The sequence below is a fragment of the Antennarius striatus genome, chromosome 9, assembly GCF_040054535.1.
Source record: "Antennarius striatus isolate MH-2024 chromosome 9, ASM4005453v1, whole genome shotgun sequence".
Lineage (NCBI taxonomy): Eukaryota > Metazoa > Chordata > Actinopteri > Lophiiformes > Antennariidae > Antennarius > Antennarius striatus.
The window spans coordinates 13,429,514-13,453,998 of NC_090784.1; the positions used below are offsets into that span (position 1 = coordinate 13,429,514).

General features: G+C 40.6%; 1 protein-coding gene across 2 annotated transcripts; it reads right to left on the bottom strand.

The window, feature by feature from the left end:
* Positions 1-498: 498 nt before the first annotated feature.
* Positions 499-23,087, bottom strand: chn2 (chimerin 2). 2 transcript variants are annotated; one of them, XM_068323176.1, is made up of 13 exons: positions 22,520-23,087; positions 16,552-16,590; positions 14,877-14,932; positions 13,319-13,350; positions 12,972-13,085; positions 12,410-12,680; positions 7,424-7,507; positions 6,331-6,415; positions 5,004-5,177; positions 4,746-4,823; positions 4,462-4,599; positions 4,260-4,365; positions 499-3,686 (listed from the first exon to the last, which is right to left on the bottom strand). In XM_068323176.1, exons 1-13 carry the CDS (start codon positions 22,650-22,652, stop codon positions 3,515-3,517), a joined length of 1,482 nt encoding a protein of 493 aa, XP_068179277.1. In that variant the 5' UTR covers positions 22,653-23,087; the 3' UTR covers positions 499-3,514. The 2 variants fall into 2 exon arrangements, with proteins under 2 accessions (XP_068179277.1, XP_068179278.1); XM_068323177.1 differs by lacking the exon at positions 22,520-23,087 and adding an exon at positions 21,297-21,335.
* Between the last annotated feature and the right edge of the window lie 1,398 nt (positions 23,088-24,485).

The window sequence follows — 24,485 nt, forward strand, 5'->3', positions numbered from 1 at the left end:
ATCTCTAACTCAGTGAATGCATCGGTCATGCTTGTACTGTATTTTGTTACAGTACGTGTTTTCTTTACCCAGCAGAGGGCGCTCTTGTTTAAGACTTGTGTATCACGATCAATAACAGACTCAAACAATGCAGTGCTGGTGGTAACCCAATTTCATTTTCTAGCAGAGAAAATCATCACAATGACATTTGTTCAGAGGTGAGTCTCAAACAAGTATAAAATAAGCGTGCACAGAATTCTGTGTTGTATATAAAGTACATATGACGTGATGGATCAGGGTAGTTTCAGGATTTGTACCACATTGCACAAACCCTTATGTGCCCTAATAAACATTGTGATTTTTTTTCAATCAAGACCCATGCATTATTATGTGACAGAATGAAGAAAATGTTTTTTAAAAAATCCTTGATTTGTCTCTTCATAAAGATCCAGAAAGATTTAAAAGGGTTTACTTCGAATTACGGCCCATCCTCTCTTTGAATTTTATGGATAACATTTGTTTTACGTAATCCCACTGACAAACCTAAAACATTAACAACTAAAAACCTAAAACTTTATCTCCTTGGCACAGGTGAGAGCACTGACCTTTTTTTTACATTTACAATTACAGTGAGCTTTAAGAAATAGTATTCCCTTCAACCAATCAAATTTGAAATGTATTCACAATTCGCAAACAGCAATTTGCCACTGAGGGCTTCACAGTCAGTAAATACCCACCCTTAGCCCTTAAAAATCATATTGGGTAAGAAAAGGATGGGTAAACATGCGATAGATTAAACCAGTACAAGGCACAACAATCATGATAGGCATCAACAATGATCAAACTCTACTTGAAAGTTGAAACATGTCAACTGAGTCCAGGAGCATGCTATTAAAGAAGAATACACAGGTGCAGTCCAGGAAGCACATGGTAATCCAGTTCAGGATTCCAGGCCACTCATTCCTATATCTGTGTGAGCCATGGTCACGTCTCCACTGGAGAAGATAGCTGGTAGAAAAGCAATGACTATGACAACAGGAAGCTGAGAGATGATAAGGCAAATGGGCCCCGGGGTGAAGATACTCACATGAAAACTGGGTTGTGAGTATGAGAGTAAGAAAAGTAGAGGGAGAACAGTTTGGAGGAGTACAGGAGCTCAACGTGTTACAAGAAGTGTCCCAGCAGTCAGTCTAGAGCAGCATCACTACAGACCGGCCTGTTGCTTTATCCTGGAGTCGAAGGCCAGATCCTGAACAATGACCAATGTCAGGATTCTTAGTATTACCAGAGGTTAAAGTGGTGTCATAAAGAGTTCCAATACCATTCAATATTGTATTTCTGAGGTGGATAGGGCCAAGGTTAATAATTTCAGTTTTGTCTGAATTGAATGTCTTTAGGACAGACAGGAAGTAAATTCAATTTGTTGGTATTGTTGGACTTGAAGGATAAATGCAAGTCCATCATCGAAAAATATTTCTACCACATTTTCTGATAATGTGACAAAGAGAACGCAGATTAAAAGAACTATCCCTGATACTGATTCTTGTGGAACTCTGTAACCAACATTGTTGTATACAGAAGAGTTGATTCACACAGGTACAAACTGAGATCTGTCACATGAAGACTTAAACCAGCTTAACACCATTCATTTAATGTCAGTCTGTCTAATCTTTCTAATAGAAATACTATCTAATATTTATTATGATCAGCACAAATGTACTCTTGCAGAACATCTCAATATTTATTGGGTGGATATTATGGTAACTAATCATGGGAAATTCTTCCGTAAAGAGGGGAAATGGTTCAAGAGGGCTCTGGGTTTGAATCCAGATGTGTGGCCTTTCAATATGGAGTGTGATGTTCTCCACATGGGTGCTTGGGTTCCCACAGGGTGTTCCAGCTTCCTCCCACAGTCTAAAAATATGCAATATGGGTGAACCACCATAGGTGTAAAGCACTTGCCACCCAGTATCAGCTGGAATACGATCCAGCCCTGAAGAAATCCTGCTAAAGATAAGTGAATCTGTAGAAGTGTAAGAAGTGTTTTTGTGTGTGCACAAATCACATTTTAGTTTGCCAGGCACTAGAGATGCTTTAAGGAAACAGAAACAGATGACAGGACACCAAATGAAAGTTCCTCTCACTGCTGAAGCTAATATGGTAGCTTCCAACCTGCTGACCACACTTCGAAGAAAAGGCTGTAAAACAAAGACATTAAGATAAAGCCTTCTGTTTAAAGGAAAAATTTAAAAAGGATTTGGAATTATTGTGCAGACGACGAATAAAAGATATCAGTGCAATAGATGTGATTCACCGTGCTTTAGGCTGCAGACAATTATCAATTGGGCTGGGTCACATCTACATCACATAAAATGGTCTTTAACATTGTAAGAAACAGGTCCAATATTTTAAACAGATTTCTACACTTTAATAAATCATCTTTTGATAAATTACATTTTGATCCAAACCGACACAAAAATATATTGTGATGAAATGGACTTGTAGAAATAATTTACTTCGTCATATCAAACCAACTTTAAAAGAAACATACTGGGGACAGCTTCTGTGGCACTGGGACACGAATGGCAGCTACTGCTACACCGAGTTATGTTGATACCATTGAAACCAAACCATGAACCAGATGGAAATATCCCAAATTACAGCATGTAAATGGAAACACTGGAAACCAATATGTGTGCAGGAGAGCTCTGGTCCTGTGGAGTGGAGTCGGCAATATGACATGTGAATTTCATTTACTTTAGTATTCCTCATCACATCCCTGTGTGTACTGCAAGTAAACATGGAAAATACACAAAAAGTCACTCCTGTGATTCTTGTTTTTCACTTGTGAAAGTTTTGTACTCAGACATCAATTCAACAAACATTATTCTCAACGGTATATATTATTTTGACAAAAGAACATGAAGTGGAGTCAGACAAAAATAAACATCTTTACAAAATACTGTAAATCTTTACACTTGTTGCAAAAAAGTGCTTCACCAGCGCCAAATTGTATCCTCTCTAATAATTTAGTATGCAGTTACCATATTGATCATTGCATGACCTAGTTTTATTTATCATGAACATTTTTTTACCAGTGTCCCCACTATATCACAATATCCGCATATCATGGGAAGATTTCCTTGGCTACAGTTGTCAGGTTTTGTGTACAAAGCACCAGCCCTCCGATGATTGACGCTCTGCTTCAGGCAGATTCTACATAACTGTCAGCATGACTGAATCTACAGCCTGACAGTCTTCAAATAAAAAGGCGAAGGGAAAGTTAAAAATACCGGATCCTTTCCTAATATAAAAATGGTGGTTTTGGATGAAAACCCAAAACTAACAGTAACGAGACAATGTCAACACTAAACCGACTTCAACCAAATAGACATGCGAGGAAGAGGTGTTTCAAGTTCAACTAGTGTACAGACATTTCTGAAACTTCTTTCCGATGAAGGTGGATTGATTTTCCTCTCCGACAGAATAAATAATTGTCCTTCACTTTTGGCATAAGGCCTGCATGCCTCGCTCCTTAGAATAATACATCTTCATGCTCTATCATAAGCTGCACCACCAGTTTTTGCTGTCTCATATCATTCAGGGTTGTCAAGGCATTCAGCTCTGGAGGCTGCATGAGAGTTGGACCAAAGACAATCCCCAGGTTTGCAGCATTCATTAAATTGTCCTTCTCGAACAGCGTCACCCTGCAAAACACAAGACGGGGGGTCTGTAAAGGGAGCTGAGGCAGGTAGGATACCTGAATGTGTTTTCTTCTATACTTTCTTCATCACTGGAAGACACAGCTAAAAAATGACATATATGTTTTTCCACCAAGTAGCTATTATGTTTTAATTATTCCAATAATGCATTAATTCCCTATATCTTTTTTTTTTTTCTTTCCTCCTTTCATTTTTCTTCTCGTAGTAGGCTTTTTGAGCCTCTGTGACTTATTTCATGTTCAAATATATGCACTAATGTCTTTCATAGCTAAGAAAAGGAAAAAATATTGCATAAAGATGCATATTTGTTGAATAATTGTTGAAAAGGTGACACACATCCTGAACTGTATTATATTTTTATCTCATAACATAAAATTAACTTATTATTACCTTCTAATTGTAATTAGAATTAATTTTTTTTCAATTTACTTCATAAACCCCATAAGGAAATTTTTTTCACTGGTTTTTAACCAACCACCGTCTGGTCCCTGAGTCGACCTACTGGACCTACCTGCTGCCATTCAATTCTACAGATTACCATTACACGTGTGAACCGACCTCTTGAGGTGAGCCATCAGGTATCGTAGCGTCTCATAGTGGGCTGGGGGGAGCTGCAACAAACTCTCATGAATGGCTTCCAGTCTGGAGTCTGCGTTTGGAATTTCTACATAACATTTAATATATGGTTAGTATCGGAGCCCTGCAGGGGGCCAGAATCACAGTAATGGTGTTGAACAACCCAGGGTTTAGCAACTCTTACTTGCAGCTTGAATAAATTTGGAGTACAAGTCAAATGTAATGACTGGAATAGGAAGATCTCTTAAGTAGAGTTTTAAAGCACCAGCAATGATGTTGATGTCCGCATAAGCACTGGCACTGATGTTTGCCTTTTCACCATCTGTTGATTAAAAAAGAAAAAATAGAACATGCATGATTGATACAATGAAGTGTAAATACTACATGTCCTTATGCGCATCAGAAAATAACAAATCATTTTAATCCGTATTGTACTGCAGCTGATTCAGAATGCTGATGTCAACAAACCTCTATCAAAAGCCAGCTTCACATCCTCTATGTGCTCTGAGAAGCCAGACACTCGATAGAGACCTTCAGATTTAATACCTGCAAGATAAAATTGGAACATGTATCTAATTTTTTTTTTTCGTTGTGTTTTGTTTTGAGGAGTTCATAACCTCTAAACTTCTCTTTCTGTTGAGAATACATAGGCCTCTGTTGTAACAAAAGCATTCAAAACATTTATGACCCTTTCAAACTGTTACGCTAGTTCATCTGAGATCCTACCTCGCAGCTCTATCTCCTGAATGCACATGTCCACCACCATGGGTCGCGTTGTGTTATGAGCTTTGACAAGTGTGGTGAGATCACAACTAAACACTTTCTTTATCCTGCGCAGATCCGGCTGGCAGTCACTGGGAATCAGTTTGGAGCACTGTTTGTGTACATTCAAACCACAATCTAGAAGAACGAGAGGAGCACAGAGACCAACAGAGAGATTAGTCTCAGACTGATAAGACAACCAACAAAGGAAGCTAAAGACAGCATAGAATTCTCAGGGCCGGTAATAAACTGTCTGATGGCTTAGCTGCCTCCGCCAAAGGTAGATAACAGCAAAAATGACAGTGTGGGCAGCAGTTCTTGTTATAATTTTAGTCACATGGAGCATGCATGACAGCTGGCAAGAAGCACATTGTGCAGGAGAGGTACTTCTGTTTGTGTGGAGTCACAGCTTGGAAAGACAGTTTTTGAAGGAGCCGAACTCGTAGACGGGTTTGCACGCCTGAAATCGCTCATCACAAAGACATTTTTGCTGCCTGAGTGACGATAACGCCAGTGTGCTGATTGGGGTTCAGGCCCTCAGTTGGTTCTTGCACCAAGTGTATTAAGAGATAAGGAAAAAAATTGAGGCAAGGCACAGAGTGAGAGGGACAAAGAAGTCTCTCCCGTTTGCCAGGTTCCCACACAGCACATGAGGCGTCTGATGATACCAGCATTTGCCTCTGGCTTATCAGCACAGAAAGATTTTTCAACAACAAACACTCTGTTTGACGAGAACGCAACCAAGTTTACTGATGTGCACATTAGTTCCACGACCATCTGAGCACTGAATTAACCTTGTGACCATGGAGGACTTGAAAAGCTCGCCGAATTCTAAAGCATAATCGATCACAGTTCGATGTTTTATATGGTAAATATTTACACCACAATCAAACCGTGTTCGGCCTGCAGTTCATCATCATTTACATCAGTGTAGACAGACAAATAAATAAACAAATACATTGAGATGTGAATGATGTCAGTGAATGTCACATGGCATTTCTTTGAAGGTTAGTGGGTTATGAGGAGATTAAAAAAAATAAAAAGTGATGAAAAACATTTAGTTTCTTGTTGTTTTGCTTCTTGAGTGTGATGAAACGTCCTCGAGCAACAGTTTGAGCTGTGCCTATTTGAAAAGGCAATGCTCAGTTTTTTTCTGAATATTTATTAAAAAATGAGTCATGAGTCATCAAATTAGTGTCAAATCAGACACTACTTGTGCGATTTTTGTTTTTTTTTTACATTTTATGTGTAATCCACGATGAGCAATATTGATGCCTGGGTGTGCAGTTACCTGAGCAGCGAACTCCCTGGGCAATGAGACCCCACATGAAGTTGGCGCAGTACTCACACCAGTGTGGCCCTCGAAAGGTGTGTACCTGAGGTTAAGAGACGACTTGGTTACAAAGACGCAAAAGCATACCACAAACTGTTTTGTCTATTTTCAACTGGAAGACCTCCCTTTTGATACCCTGGATAGAGATTACTTTGTGATCCCAAACTACAGTGAATGGGACCCCAGGCCAAATGACAGCATTTGTGTATACAAGGCAGATTAAAAGCTTTACCAAAATGTGTCTGGCATCTGCTTCTGGGCAATCGGATACAAGAAAGCAAGCCCGCAGGTCAAAATAACAGATGTGCCCCAAAGTGTGTACACTTCAGAAAATGCAGATAAGATGGCAAAATAAAGCCACACCTGTGTGGACGTGCACACACACCTTCACTTGTGCTTTGAAAAGTCAGTAGAGGACTGATGAGTGAAGAGGCATATGGCAGCTGGTGAGTGGCTAGTTGTTGTTCTCTTTCAAAGGGGATCCTACAAAAAGCTAGGGGCCATTAGAACCTGCCTGTTAACTGAAACCCAAGATATAATGGCAAGAATGTTGATGGGCCCAGAAGCAAACTTAAATTCTCTTTTGTGTATTTGAAGAACCAGAACTGCATTCTACTTTCTAAAATGTACTGACACTCTATGAACAGAGGACTCTAAGGCGCAGTTTATAAAATTAGCAGCCTGGAAAAAAGAAAAGTATCTAAAAGCGTACGGTCAATGCTAATCAATATTCTCTGATGTTAATGGGTTGTGGTACAGTGTTTGCATTAGTTCCCCTCAGTGAATATGGGTGTCAGCTGCATGTGTTTTCATCACAACAACAGTCAATGATGAGCCAAGCAAACATCTGGGGGAAAAACATATCTGTAACGCTCCAAAAAATCCTAATCCTAAACAAAACCCTAATCCTAGCCCACTATGAGGGATTTCCAAAACAAAAAAAAGTTCAGAAAACAATGACTACTGAAAACCTATTTGTTCATTTTAAGGAAACTAAATGAAGTTATCAACAGCCATCACACTTTTTTTTTTTTAACAAAAACCTGCTCACCTTGAAGTTGTGTATCTTCTCATACGAGCACTGCTTCTCTGGTGTGTCTTTCAAAACACTCTGCCGCACCAGAGGCGAGGAGATCTGTGGACAGGAGGCCAACAGTTTAATAGGCTTCCAAAGAAGTGTGCCTTTACTCCCCAGTTTGACTCCCAGAGCAAAAGCCAGCAGCTCTTGACGCTTCCTCTCCTGTCTTTTAGATTTGTGGGTAATTAACTCCCCTCCCAAACCTCCTCTGTTCAATTCAGCCTCCATTCTCTTGTCCTGGATGGATTCCCACAGACTTTCCACCTCCTCTCGGGGCAGATGTTGAGGAGAAATGTGGATGCTGTGCAGGCAATAGCCCTGCGTAGAGATGGCGGATACACTCCACTCCCTAACAGCTCAGGAGGGCGACTGATGACAGCTAGTGTGGGGTCGACTGCATCTGGTCTCAGTCCGGTGGTAGCAGTAAGCAAGAGGAGCAGGGGGAGCAGGATTGATTGTGGGCGGCCTGAGGGCAGGAGTGTGCCTTGTACAATGGTCCTCTTTCACACGCCCAGAAAGGAAAGAGAGAGAGAGAAAGAAAAGGGTCCTGACAGGGAGGGGCCAGGAGGTTGAGAAGGAGGGCGGTCAGGGTGCTGTCAGGACTGCTTCACACAGCTCAGCAGCTCTGTAAAGCAGGATCAATGGAGCGGACACCCTGTTCATAACACAGAACACACTCCCAGTAACACACTGTCTACCAGAAACACTCCCCTTCACTTAACCAGAGATAATACCACAGCTCCCAGGCAGCAGTGGATCTCCTAAATGTCCAATCAGTTCCTCAAAGACAAACAAACCCAAGAGTCACTGGCCTGACAGAGTCAAAAAGGTGTGTCCTTGTAATTCAAATAGATCTTGACCTCCAGCTATGTCAGTAGGCTGTAGGAATCCCCCACATTGTTGCCCAGACTGGATCTTCCAGACATTCTGACTGCAGACCACTCCTGCCAATCAAATCATTTCTCTCAGAATACCAGCAGAGCCAGACTATCATCTGGAATCGGGAAGGATTTACTACCATAATCCTCAGACAGGGAATAATCCTGTAACAACAAAATCCAAGTAAAATCCTGCAAGAGGTTCATTTTCAGATCTAAGGCCCTGCAGTGCGTTAGCAGTGGGGGGTTGTTGCTATGTTGATGCTGAATTTGCCCCTATTGTCTCTGCTTGTGGAACAATCCAGTAAACAGCACCATATTGGCTATCTGGTTTTCCAGTTAATCAAAAAAACTAAGAGCTGAAATTCACAACACCGATGGCAGTGCAAACCACATGCTAAATAGCAAATATGTGCAAAGCTTTCTGCAAACAACTTTGTCACATGATAACTGAGCCTTAAATGGCAGGACAGCAGACAGCAATCCTGTTTTCTGAGGACAGATTTACTGATTAAGCAGTGAAGGACAGGCAGACAGCCAGTGAAAAATGGATCGTGAGAGCTGGAGCAAAAACATGGTGATGTGGAATGGAGACCTTAAGGTGCACAGTGCAAAGTTGAGATAAAAAATGTAATCACGGACTGAGAAGCAGACGAGGTATGAAGCTTTTGTGAAGCAGCTATCTGTTTTTGTCTCTACTGTCTGGGGGCAAAAGTTAACTTGCTCATAGCAGAGTGACAGAACAGGTGAAGATATTTGTCATTGTGGTTGACATTCTTTGAAAAGACTTACACATACCACACTATGCAATTTCAACTCTGCAGTCAAGTCAAGTCTAGGGGGATAGATGAGGAGACCACTTGGAAATATTTTAGTCTTGCAAGAACGGACAAAGGGGGGCTACTCTTTTGTCTGCAAGCAGATGGCTCCTTGTCTCTCAAAAATGAGCTTTGGAAAGAAGGGCACAAAAGGTGGTCACATAGTGAGCTCTGCTTTCTTTCAGTGGCCTGGCTGTTTTGTTCCTGCAAGGCTTTGTGGAAGCACAGCTGAGCGGGCACTTTTGTTAGTGAGCATTTGGACTCATGGTCAAACAGCACAGTGGGCACAGACATCAGTATGAAAGCAGGATACATCTAGCCACCCTCTTCAACAAAACAGTCATTACAACATTGCTAACAATAAGAAAAATGGACATAGTGTGAAGAGCAGCGGTCCAAGAAATTGGCTATTATCCAAAACCTGACGAAGCTGACACTTTTGTATTGAGTAAAACACAACATAAGACAAAAACAAACATAAATAAAAACAAGAACCAATGCAGTCAGGGACGGCAACATCCCACGACACCCCTGAATTCCAAATTTTACCCTGACCTACTTACATAGGTCAAAGATCAAAGCTAGTGCTCTGACCTACTGAGTAAGAGCATAGATCAAAGCAGTAGCTTTGATCTATGCTCTTAATCACATTGGCCTCCTCCCTCATCTTTCTATCTTATCCAGTTCCTGAGTGTAAAAAAGTTGAAATTTGACTTTGACCTAGTTTTCTCAAGGTCAAGGTCATCATCTCACTTTTATCCCCTTTGCCGCCTGAGTAATCTGCTTTTTGTTTCATCTTTCTATCTGCAATAGTTGCGAAGATATTTGGTGGACTAATGGACTAATGGACGGACGGACGGACAAACGGACGCTGACAATTACAATACATCACCGCTTTGAAGCAGGATGTAACAAATACCTCTGAATACCCTGAAATACATGGCTGAATTTTTGTACACAGAAGAAGCTGTTACAATCCCTTGTGCCATAAACAAGTGACCATACCAACAACAGTACCAACAAACAACATGAATGTTCCTTTTGCGAATCTTCCAAAACAGCCAGTGATGAAACCAGTTTGATGAGTACGAGGAAGAATGTAGCAAACAGTTTGGCCACAAAGTCCTTCACATGCAAAGAGAAGGTTGAACTACAGGTCAAGTCAAATACCCCTCTCACCTTCTAAGAGCATTTTAATTGCACAATAATTTTCAGTCAAGGCAATGTGGTGCTATCAACCTGACACCTAGTAAATATGCATGAATGGCTTTACAGTGAGGCCACTGTGGATGAAATGCCTCAGACCGTAGCTGCGAAACCGACAAACATTATGTTAAAAATGTAAACACAGATTTCAACCAAGAAAGTTTTTTCTCCCTTTTCATATTTAAGAGGTAGGTGGTTTTCAAATGCTGTCTGAAAAAGAGAGCTGTCACAGAGTCCGATCCTTGCATTATAAACTTGGAAGGAGCAAGATAAAATCAGTTTCACAAAGCTGGGAGATAACAGACAATGTAACCAGAAATATGAAGATTAACTGAGATCTGTAGTTCAAAAGACCACATACATCATGGCTACAACTCATAGCTTCTCAGTCAAGTTCTGTGTGCAAAATCAACATGTAATCTGCATGTCTCAAAGCATTTGTGAGAGTAGTCCTCTGCCCCAGGGGCTTCCTTGACTCGGGTAGTGGTATGTGCATGAAACCTTATATTGTATGAATCCACAGTAAGTCAATGGACTACTGAGTGCCAAATGGTCACTCAGTCAAAAACTGCTGTATTAATGCCTCCTGGTTTATGTTACAAGGTCGTGAACACTGATATTACTCCTGCAACTTAAGCTCCTGTGTCTGTCAATGACTGTCATGGTGATAATTCATTTTGAACAATACAAAAACACAGTTTTTGGCAGTTTTTGAGAAGATGTGAACAGACTACATCCCAGTGCAATGCAAGGTTAAATCTAAATGCACCTTTTGATGAGGAATTAAAACACTGAACCAAAGAAAAAAATGTAATCTATCAATAAAAAATACAGCAAATAAAATACATGTTTTCTGAAGGACAAGACACCAATAAACTGTTAGTGTCTGTTTTTACAAAGTGCTTGATGTGAATGTATAGTAAGTGCTTTTGCAAGGTCAGACAGGAAGTCACAAGAACACCACCTAGTGGACACAGAGCTGCCATTCCTTTCCAGGAGTGGAATAGCCCATCATTGCAGTGAATAATTCATGAGTTTTAATACAGCAGCTCACAAGTGTCAATGAACACAGAGAGCAAATCGTTTCACCATCTGATACACATGGAAGACACGGCGAAGCTCCGGTCCCCTCGCTCATCATTACCTTACAGAGGATTTAACAAAGCATGGCAGCAGTAAAGATACCCAAAGGCTATAGGATAATGTACGGCTCACACAGGACCAAGAATCCTCCCAGTGGCATTCACTTAGGAAGTCGATCAAAACCATGATTTTGTACTGTGTCTGTCACGAATACAGAGAAATGAACCGGATAATTCACAGGTACTGAACTAAAACATTTTTTTCATGTTTCTACATCAGATATGTTGCTTTATTAGCATCACATAATAAATGCCCTGGCTTGACTTAACTATTAGGGCAGATGGCTTGGAGGGATAAGAGTTTCACAACAAAGGATATAGTGTATACAGGTAGTCCTCAACTTACAAACATTTGACTTAAGAACATTAGGGGATACGAACAAATGCGTGGCGCCATATCTGACTAGTGAACTGCAGTTCCCCTTTCTTCCCCAACCCTCGCCTCAAATACTTGTTCCCCCCTCTTGTTGTTACTTGTTGTCTCTATGAGCATCTTAGTGCGTCCGGCTTCGTACCTTGTATTTTTTAATGTTTATCATGGTGATAAAGCAAAGGCTAATGAAGATGGTGATAGAAGATCTCTCTGATGACTCTGCCTCTGACCGACAATAATTCCCCTCTTCGTCCTCCTTCCTTTGCTCTAAAGGTAAGTCCCACGCTACAGGCTCCAGTACCGTACAGTGGTTTGTCTATCAACAGCTGACTCTGGCTGTCATTGGCTGTGATGCACTTAAAAACTGGTCGACAGTTCTTTGATGTGCTTTCTTTTTGATGCACTTAAAAAACTGGTTGACAGTTCTTTGAAGTGTTTCTTTCTTCTTTTCCTCAACGATCCTCACGGATTAAATAATGTGGAGCAAAATAATTCTGTTTGCATGTTGAGGACTACCTGTACCTGAACAATTAAAATCTCACCTTTTCATCCTTCTGGAAGGTGACCCTGCGTGGTTCTGTATGGCCACGGCTCAGCCTGTGCACCGTTTTGTCCTTGAGCAACGAGGTGTAGCCAAGATGCTCATAGATGGGGTTAGTGGTCATTTTGGCAATGTACTCCGCTGCTTTGGTCTCGATGTACAGAGTGATGAGGGCGTCCGTCACCAGATCATGGACTGACTCAAATCTCTTCTCCCCTACGAAGTGCTTCCCATCATAGAACAATCTGTAGTTGAGAGTCTGATGCCCAAACCTGAGTGGAGATAAATGGATGAGGATGCCATTGAAGACACAGGGAGCAAGGGTGAGGATGAATAAATGTCAAAGATATAGTCATAGTCAACTTTATTGTCAAATGTACCATATATACATGACATACAGCACTGATGAAATTACAGTCCTGTTAGACCCACAGGCAGTAAAAAAACATGAAAGAACTGCTCTAGTGGGAGAGAGGAGTCGTGTGGAGACAGAGAAAAGTCTAGACCCCTGGTTGGAGCTGACACTTAAGAGGTTCGGTATTGCCTACTGATGGCGTGGCTACCTTAAGGCCAATGTGTGTGTACCCGGCTGTCGTTGGCTCTCCCTGATGAGGTAAGCACCCTCTGATCCCACCAACAGCTCATCTGCAAACTCTCGAGGGATCATACCATGAAATCTTCAAAAAATCAAGACAGATAAAATTTCAGTGGTTGAAAATCTTCTTCCAACATTATGTTATACTCAAATTTACACTTTGCACACACCAAATTCTTATAAAATGCTCGTTCACTTAAAGACAAACTACATTTGGATGTATTGCAGTAAAGAAAATATATAAAAGCTATTAAGTGCACAGTGCAAAGTGATAAAGGACTTTGCACTCAGTGACAACTGAGATGTTACACTCACTCTCTGCCGTAGTATTTGGGTCTGCTCTCCATCTGTAAAGGACAGGACATAGTGGTTGGACAACTGTGATCCAAAGCTCAATTAATTGGCTGTGTGAACTGTTTACTGCATGTGTGTAAGATAAAGGACTTTACGCTGCAGGACAGATAATCCTCCTCTGTGTTCCAGCATTTACTCACAGCTACTAAACCATAAAGCCAAACCACAGTGAGGAGATGAATTAGTGGCAGCAGGAGAACAGCTGGTGATAAGATGACCAACTGCAAAAGACTCACATGTAGTGTGTTACTGTGTTGTGTTAGGTGGTGCAGCGTGTCCGCTTTAGGGAGGATAAGCCTAACAATACATTTACTAGACATGGTAATAGCATTAAACATTAGTAATTAGGATTAGAAATCTTTTTAATAACATGAGATGCTTTTCTTTTACACAGTTTGAACCAATTTGAATGAAAGAATTATGATCTATAGCCCTTTGTTTAATCCAGAACCTCTTTTCACACACTTTTACAGATAACAAAGGACAATTACTTTTAAAATTCACTCTTATTATCATCAAAGATTTAGTAATATGTCAAACATCATTTTGTGCTTTAAATTAATGGGAAGTGTTTAATCTCACACAGCCAGCCCACAACTCTGACTTTGCTCATCACAGTGTAGCAGGACTCCAAACAGGATGAGACACGCATCACTTCACTTAGGACGTACAAGAAGAAGCACAGTAAAGTCTCAGCTGCCCATTCAAAGCGCTGCCGCTGCATGTGAGCTGCTCTACTTCATACAGTGCCTACGTGTTCACATTTTGTCTTAAAACTACAGTCACGTCTGAACGTGTTTTTGACTTGATCTGAACTACACGTGTCTGAATGAATAAGTCTTCCTTCCTTTGTTTGAATTCAAAAAAACCCCAAAATGTTAATTTTGAGCAACACTGATTTCCAAAATTAATCTAAGGTAAAGGATATATCACAACTAATTTTCTAACACGAGTGCACCGCTGAGTTCAAACAGCTCTCAACTCTTGAGGTGTGGGAGTTTTGAAGAAACAGCCGCTCATCCTCCATTAGTTACTGATTGGTTTGGCTTTCAGCTGCCAGGCTCAATCATTATTCTGTGAATGTTTTCCTGGGGGAAACCTGAGTTTGCAGCATTCAGTTTGGAGAAGTGCATTTGGAAGCAAAGGGGAAACAGACATGAGGGGCTGCCAGGTTGTTCAGTTTGTTTACGTGACTGAACGATAAAAAACCAGAGAGGACATGTTTTTCTCTTCATACAGTATATCTTGTGATGTAAGCCGTAGTGTGGGCTGATTATGTATGAAAGAAAATGAAAAAAAAAAGCAGTCAATCCATCAGTGAGACATTTGACAAAAATAATCAATGACTATGTGAATCATTAATTTTTTCTGGTAAAATTTAATTTAAAAAAAAACATATTCCAAATCATCAAATGTGTTACTGCTTTTTATGACCGAAACTAAATGGCTAACAAGAAATACAACTATTCCTGTCAGCCTGATACAAAAACCTCCTGGGTTCAAACACAGGTTTACTGACCTCTTGAGGACACGTGATCCTCTTTGGTCTCGGGGCTTCCTGCTGTAGCTGGTACACTGTCAGAGAAACACATGGATGTGAAACAAGGTCCTGTGCCACTCTGACTCATGTCAGCTGCTCAGTATGAGTTAAAATTACATACATATGCACATATTGCAGATTTGCTACCAAAATAACAACCTCAGTATTCACTTAAGATAAGATAAAACTAAATTATGTGCTGCAGCTTCTATTCACAGGTCTGAACCGGACATAAACCAATACGTCTGTCATTCAGCATCTGACCAGTCAGTGTAAAGGAAACAACACACAGAAAGAGGTTATATACGAAAGTAGAGGCCTTCAGCGCTTTACATGACAGGAACCATATATCCGTTAACCATTTGTGTAAATTAAGACCTGTCGAGCACTTACCCAGTGAGCACTTATGTATGCACAATATTCCTTTTGACTGTATAATACAAGCGCCTCCACTCATAAATACACACATGCTGTAAATTCAAGCAAGCTTCTATGTATCAGACAAACTGAAAGTGTTTGAGAAATCAATGCAGCAGAGTGAAGTTGGAACTGAGGGGTGGGAGGAAGGCACAGTAATCATCATAAACACCTCAGCAGCCTCACAGAATCCCTATATTACCACGAAAAGATTAACGGAGGCCAAAACACTGCAGCAGTTTCTACTATTTGCACAGAAAGCAATGTCAGGATAGAGGTAATACCAGTACAGAAAAATCAGGACCTGATTGTGGCTCTTCTTTTCATATAAAATTTCAAATCTTCATAGTCTTGAACTGTAAAATTTCCATGTTTGTTAAAATGTTTCACAAAACCAGACTGTATTAAAAGAACCCCAGCAGCAATGAGAAAAGAACAGCCTTTGCTGTTTCATTCTGTGAATGAGAAATGAAGACTACAACTGTGGCCTAATTTCTACCAAGCGGTGGTACAGGAAAAGGAATGGCTGGGTGAGGCTGAGTCTTCACAGCAGCAGATTCTCTAGGCGGGAGAGAGGGAAGACTCCTGACTGTGCATTTCATGTTTTGTTTTGTTTTTTTCTCAGGCCGACTTAAGTGAGATCTGGACATCATCCATTCCAACGACACAGTGAGATATAAAAATAACACAGCAGACAACCGGTGGATTTAGGGAACGATGGAAGGTTTCAGGGAGGCAGCATTATAACAGAATTGAACAGAAGAAATTCAATTACAGCAAAAACCGGTTTCCTATAATCACTCTAAGAACGCACACTGTTTTGTATTCCACTTTAACAGAAGCACCTCATATATCCCGAGGACTCAACTTATTTCCTCCCACATGGCAAAAACATTGTATAATAATGAAGTGGGAGTTCTAAAGGCCAGATTTCAGCTGAGCATCTCTGCAGGTAGAAAATCTTATTTTCCCCAGTGTCTGCAACCTCTTTTACTAAGGGATCAGGAATCCTCTGCTTTGCATCTGTGCATGCTGGAATGTGTTGTGTGGGCGAGTGTGTTTGAGCGAGTACCTTTTGTTTGTAGCTTTTTGTAACCTCTTTTAATTCCACACGACATGTACTACAAAACCCAATTTCTCCAATCGCACCAAAATGCCTCTTTGTTATTTATAGTTCACAAAAATGTGCTGTTACTTGTAGAAACATGTAAATTCAAAAAATGAATTAATTACTCACAGTATGACTTCCATATTGGTGGTTGATAATCCTCGGGGTCTGTAAAACACACACAAAAAACAGATTTCTGTTAGGAAACAGGAGTCAGTCGACTTCCCTGGTTTTATAATTATGCATAAGACTTCACACCCTGTAACTGCAACCTGAGATGCACCACTGCAAACACTTATAATCAGTGTCTCTGCATTAAGGAAAATCAATAAAGATATTTTTCACAGAAGATTGTAACAACACACGCCTGTCCTGTATTATCATACACCAACTAGAACCCGTGACATGAAACCTCTGCTCTGAGATCAGAGGAAAAACCCTATTACTTTAAGTAAACACAGTTCAGACCTCATCACCTTGTTTCTGGGTGATTAAATGGACATATCTCTGGATTATATGATGAAGTCTAAAGCACCAAGATGGGATAAAGCAGGTTATTACCCTGAAGCAACTGATATTTCACAAAACTATCTTCTTGGTGGAATAAAGTGACATTTCACTATTCAGATTTTTTGTAAATGCTGCAGAACTTAATTCGATTATCAATACTTCACACCACAGCAATTCTAAATGTTGTGGGAGGGCAAGAGAAGTTTAAGAAACAACTTATAAAAAGAACCTTGTGTCCAGAATTTTCATATAAATCTGAAATATCTGGACAAGTACAATCCAGCAGACTGATGTAATCACATTCCTCTTGGGTGACATTACAAATAAATCTTCATTTTAAGCTGCTACACTGCAATATTATTACTAACTCATCAGTAGAAATATGATGCATTAGAAAGTAATGACCTCTATTCAAATAGTTTTTAGCTTCCTGGTAATGATCAGAAACTATTTCCAGTATTAACTATTCAGGCTTTGACTCACTGACACATTTTATTACATATTTAGTCACTGCCCTGAATGTTCAGCATGCTCCAGCCAGTCATTCAGTATCAAAGGTGGAGGTCTATATCACACAGTTCCTCACAAAACCGGATGAAAGACTCCTGATCACTGAATAATGTCTGAAACACAATGAATCATGTTGATCCAGAAGATACATGTAGTTCAACTCATCCATTCCTCAGCACTCGTGAGCAAACCAGCCCCAAACCCCTCAGGTTAGAAGACACAAAGAGGGTGTGGAAAACAGAGAGTTCTCATTGGACATGAGCACAAATGCCAATAAATGAGAAACCTAACCACATAAAAGCGATCATGTTGAAACCGCATCGCATGTTCTTTGGTTGCAAACTGTATGTTCTTGCGCAATTTGCTCTATATCTGTTTAGCTGTTGGCACACGATGAGCTGCCAGTGAAAATTCCCTTCATGCTGCGTTCTCTGGACATTGAAGCAGAAATTGCCCAGGAGACATTGCAACATCATAAAACATCTCTAATCATGTTAGTGTAGCTTCTCAAGAAACAGACGAATGATTTACACAGGAGAGACAAAACAGGTGCGTATAATGAAATAGAAAATAATTATGTTAAGTAAAGAAAAAGCTTGAGATGTACATGTTTTGATAGATAAGATAGATAAAACCACCCATATAATACAAATAAATAGGCTCCAGGCTCCATTTGCTGATGTGTGGCCCAGCTGACTTGGAAAATGTATTGTCCTCATGCTGTGAAAGATTTATTCTACTGCGGCTTGTTTAAAGAATGTGATTTCAGCTGGTTGGTTGCCAAGTATTCTCCTTTCAGTCTGATTCTTTTAATGACAAATGGCCTTTCAGTCTGGAATCCTGCACCCCAGCTCAAGAAAGTAAGTCTAAAGGGGAGATTCTGATGAAAACCCTGGCACACACACACATAAACATTTGCCATGCGCAAATACATCAGACTGCACTGTACACACCACCGCTTGCTCTTGGGCAAACACACGCAGACATATGCGCAAGCACACGCAAGTGCATGGACGTACACAGGGAAGAAGAACATCAAAAAGATTTTTAAGTAGCTCACAGTCTGCAGCGTCTGATGATCAGGGAGAATGTAAGATTGTGGAGCAGCCGGAGGGGTTTTCTCCCTAAAGAAGCAGCGACTAATTGTGTTGCCCTACGTTACATACCCGTCAGAGGCATTCAATAAAATAATCACCGGTGGGTGTTTGCTTGGATGACAAAGAGAATATATGATGAATGAAGATAAAGCGTGTGCATGTGTAAAAAAAAAATCTACTTCACTGGCTACTTTATTCAACAGTACATAAATTCAACAGGCTGGTAATCCACTGACATCCATTCATTCATCTGATAAACCTCAGGTTCATTCAGGTTTGGTACCCTGAGGACAGGTCTCCAGTCCATCACAGGGCCGGCATATGCAAACGTTCACACTTAGAGACAGTTCTGAATCACCCATTCATGTTCGAAAATGCCTCAGGTTTGGATTTCAACGTGTTTCAATCCTGTGAAGAAGACTGCGTTAGAGAATCTGAGATATTTGGAAATGCTTTTTGTCTTTCCAACAGCCTGGTTTGTGCCAGAATGCTGAAACACCTCGATACGAACGTAAACAGCGGTGAAATCCTCCGTTAACACCAGAATGTTCCTGCCTGTTGTATGACAACAAGGCACTTATGCTGGAATTACCTGTGAAGGCATTGAGTAACTCCTTCCTACACTGATTATAAACACTGGATATGAATATAATGTGAAATAGAGGCTGCAGCACAACCATCACTGCTCTGTATCATCTATTCCATCAAAACGCAAGATGCAAGCAACAAATAGGTGAATGCAACTAAGAGGTCGAATACAAACACATTATAAAACCTGACTGTTTCAGTCTTAAAGGTCTACACAAGTGGAAATAGTGACCAAAGTGCCTGCTGATTTCATTTTTAAGATCCGTTTTTCAGAGATCTATTTGCATCTGCTCCCCTACATGGGTTCACTTTAACAGAGCTGCCAAAGGTGAATGATTTTCTACACTTAGATGTCCTGGAAAGCGGTTCAATTTGATTAAGATAGGAAAAATTGAAAGGGTAATTTGACCAACTTGATACAAAAAGAAGATTTCAAATAATAATATAGTTATTAATCACCCCACGCCTAATTACACTTCATTAAATGCAATGGTAATTTAAAGCTAATGTAGAATATGTTACATACATAAATAACGTTTTGAAAAGAATTGTGATTGCAACACTATAGATATAAGCAGAACCTTTAACACCCTCCTCTCTCTCTCTGCCCCCCCCCCCCCCAATCTTTCTCTCTCACATCAATGGGATGCAGCAGAACTGCAGCAGGGAGACCATCTGTGTCATATTCATGCCCAAACCAACCATCTGAAGTACCTGAACACTGCCTGAACACCACCTCAGACCATCAATTTTATTTGTTCCGGGTATGAGGATAACTGTGTGTTAAAGGACCAGATCACCAGTCATCAGTCTAACTAACTGCTTCCCTGTTAACTAGAAATGTAGTTGAGTGTATATGAGGGCAGACATGTGATTTAGTTATTTGATCGTGACGTTGTCTTAACTGCCACAGAGAGAATCTGCTGTGGAAATGTACAACCTGAACTCCTGGATGATGTTACATGATGATACATGAAGGAAATCATAACAAGCAAAGACACAAATCTAATCCTATGTGAATCACACTGGGAATAACAAGACGTATATGCAGTGGAAAGATTTCGAGGTGATCTGCAACCTTTGCCAGAAATGTGCAGAATTATTTTGAGAAGGCAGCCTCTCTGTAATACTTTGCTGTAATTTTGCCTCCCTGACCAATTTTGTCATTTACGGCCCGGAGCTGAAGGCATACTTTCACGCTCTATCCCTCAATTTATTTTCAAAGCTTTATTTCCTGGAGCCGTCTTGCGAATCGTGTGCTGCTGGTACAGCACATACTTCCATGGCTGTCCATGCACAAAACATGTAGGAATCTCTGATCTAGACGAATAAACCAAATTACAACACATGTACTGCAATCATGCACTACAGGCAGTTTGCCATTTACCTACTATTTTTAACTGTGTGTGTATATAGTCTGCAGTGATAGGTTACGCTTACATCATTCAGTCCAGACAGTATGTGTACATACCACGGTCTCTTTATTTTAATGAAACACAGCGTGCATGTGTAAATAAATCAGTATTTGTTCCTGTGACGTGATGACGCTGCATTCAAGATCAAGGTAAGTTTAGTTCACCTTGTCAACATGGAAAACAACAGAAAACCCGAATGACTGATCACATTTATAGCTGATCATGTCCATATCAATAAGGTCGAAGGAGATGATATCAAATATTTGAAAAGTCTTTTCAAAGACAACTAAATTAACATGTTAAGAATAGAAACACGCCATACACTCCGGTACTATTAAAACTTAAATACCTTTGGTTATAATACTGTCACCAAACAAACAGATAAAAAAACAACCCCAGGTGACATTTTAGCTGTTTATACAGGTGAGTTAGATTACATTTATCCTTACTATCTCCTCCAAACACACAGAGCGGCATAAAACAGCAACAAGAACACTTCTTTTGCATCCTAAACAGATGACCTAGTACGAGCACAAATCGAGCAGACTCATTTTTGCGTCATATACCTCACAGATAAGATTATTCAAATGTTGCGTCTGACTGCCAAAGAACTCTGCATGAAAATAATAATACCCTTGTGACAACCACTCCATCCCTGGCAACAGGGAAGCTAGTAACCTCTGATAATTATATTGAGAGCCTAACGGTAATGACAACCCTCCAATGCCACAGAAAGAAAAGACTTTCCTCTTACAGCTGCAGTGGTCAACCAGTAAATCCACTGGTTTCTGAAATGCACACATGAGATAATACTTCATGAAGCATGTGGTTGCCAGAGGCTATATCAGCTTGGAAACTACTGTCTGTACCTCCCAGTGGGCAGTACCTTGGGAAATGTGCCTCTGCTGTGTGCTATGGTCAGGATGAAGACAAAGTAGGAAAGTAAACCGAACACAATAGTATCTATACAATACACTCCCACTTCAACAAACCGGCAGTGTTCAAGTGTGTAAAATTTTGGTGGAAGAGCACAAATAAACCTCAGTGCTGAGTCTGGCATTTTATAAACAGCCTCTTCCTCCTTTTCTCTCATGCCTCGGTTCATTGGTGAGGCTTTTCCAACAAACAGCGCTGTCTCAGAGTTTGCACTTTATACCCTGGCAAACATGAGATATACACTTTATCAACACACCGTGGGATATCCTCTGGGAAAAACATGTAGCTGCTGGGTTTGTTTGAACAGCTGCTTTCTGTTCGATTACCCTGAAAATTTCAGCCCGAAATTGAAATTTTTAATGAACATATATAAAACTTAATCGTTGAACTGTACCTCTGTTATATATACACAAGATCTGTACATCATGCAGCAGTAGGAGCAGTGTAATACAGTAACAACAATGTCACTGACCCATATAGCCTGTAGGATTGTTTCATCGTGTTTGACTATGCCAACTAAAAATAATCCTCAAAGTCAGCAAAGTGGAAAGTAAGTACCGTAGTCAGAGAAATATGCAGATGATTGGCATTCTAATGATATCATGCAAACCCAACATCAGACTGACAACCTAATAATCCCTCTGAGTGCAGAAGGTGCCCTTTTCCCACAAATGTTTCCACCACTACATCCAGATTCAACACATGGTGGTGCTTTTCACTAACCATTAATCCCAAGTAATAGCAGTCACTGGAGGCCACCGAAAGGAAACGTTTGCTCCATGTTAACAGTGAATGGGATGCAGATGAAGACCTGACATCCATATATTTATAATGGTTTATACAAAATTATGAAGTAAAAAAAAAAAAGTTTGATTTGATCCAAATTGCGGCACAAAATAAAGACACCACGTCCAGAAAAAAATATGACTATGTGTAATAATTGTAATTAAAATAATTTTAATATTATAATTATTATTGATATTATCATTTTTTTGCAAAGCCTTGATTTTTAGTTTGAGTGTGTGTTGCGTGAACTCTTACCAGAAGACACGGATGAACCTGAGAGGCTTGAGTTACTGGATGCTGCCATCCCAACCCGCGTCACGGCTCGGTTACTCCGGTTTAACCAAGGTGCGTTCAGAGCAGCTCGTCCCGGGTGGTGCCCCCATTTCATTCACGTCCAAATGTGCTTCACCTTTTGAAGACTCAGTATCACTCAGCCTCTCCTCGAGTCCCGAACCCACAACCCGTCTGTCTGGGTCCGCCAGTCCTCCTGTCGGATCGCCGTGCGCCCTGAGGAGCTCACGCTGTCGGCACGGAGGGTGCTGCAGATAAAAATAGTCACACGGCTCACAAGAAAATACACCGTGGTTCGAATTCTCCAAAAGCACGCCGGATTCACAGAATGTTTATGTCTAGACTTGCACCATATACAAATCAGCAATGGGTCACATGTTCCACTTTAAGAATTGTAATAAACACTACACTGCAGCGTAGACGCGCCTTCTTAAAGTGAAAGTTTGGAGCAGGGTTGCCAGATGTGAGACTCCAGACGATTCAAAATAAATGCTTTAGGTCTGTCAGACGGTACACCAGTAGGATTCGTGTTAATGCACATCTAGCCAAACCGCACCATTTAATCCCTGGTATTGCATAATTGTAAGAGATGTCATGTTGTGACAAGTTGCGCGACGACATCGCATTGAATCTCAAGAGTTATGGCGCCATCTGGTGGACGATTCCAGCAGCGCTGCACAAACCAAAAACTCAAGCTGTCTGTGTAGGTTCTGTTATCCAGGTCATGGTTATCCAAAGCTGTTCAAATCAATCCACTGGACTTTAACAAAGTATCGTGTATGAGAGGCCCAACGTTGTCAAGAAACTTTCTTAAAGTCCAGCGAATTGATTTAAACAGCTCTGGACAAAAACTCAAGCAATCAGAGCTCCCGTTCAACTTTAGTATTGTCACGACCCTGTCTCTAAATTGTCATAGTTTAGTTTAATAGTTAAAGTGGTCAGATGTTAATAGCTATACATCTTTCATACCAGCATTGATACTGAGCCGACTAGTTGAGCGGGGTACTGATGGACACTAGTCAGGCAAATATTCTCCAATTCACCATAATTACTGGGCATTCTTCATTTGCGGCATGTAGAAAGAGGACCCCAGTGCTGAGCGTGATGCCCCCATGGGCATTTCTCACAGGTCATTTAAAGGTGTCCCTGCAGGAGAAGCACAAATGTAAATTATTAATACTGGCGGAATTCCATTTCAATTCATCAGATTCCGGGTCCTATGTAACAATGACATTGTCTACAGCAGGGCACAACCATTGTTGTTGTGTTTAGTCATAGAAAATGTCTTATACCACTAAAAATGTGTGTATTCATCAAATCTACTAGTTCATTCAATCTTTTGTCAGAACGCTGTCGTGGAGAGCTGGAGCCTATCCCAGATGATTTAGGGCTTGAAGCGGGGGAAACTCCGGGCGCAATAATACATCGTCGTAGTTGAGTTTATGCAGCATGGAATTCATGACATGTCCACGTTCGTCCCGTCATGTTCGAACCACAGAGCGGACACCTCTGAGCTCTGTGCATTAAAAAAAAAATTTCTGCTTCAAATGTAGGCGGTTACTGAAATTCTCATTTGAAATTTGACACACTGCAGATCAATACTTGAACAGGAGCCGCATTAAACAGGTCTGACAACACGTGGTCTCAAGGAAACACTTCATTGCTCTATTAAATAGGAAGGAATAACAGATAGGGGCCAAAATTAAACAATACAATTTCAACAAGTGACCCCCAAAATGGTTGCAAAAATGTCCAGTATGTGGAACGCAGCCCTCGGATTCCCCCCTACAATGAACCTGAGTTTAACGCCTCCAAAAAGAGTGTTAGCGACCACGTGACCCAAACCTCGATGTGACGTAAACCCTATTAAACAAAGGTCTTCCAGCTGACGCGTCTTCATTTACTCACACCTGTCTGTGAGTTGTTGACA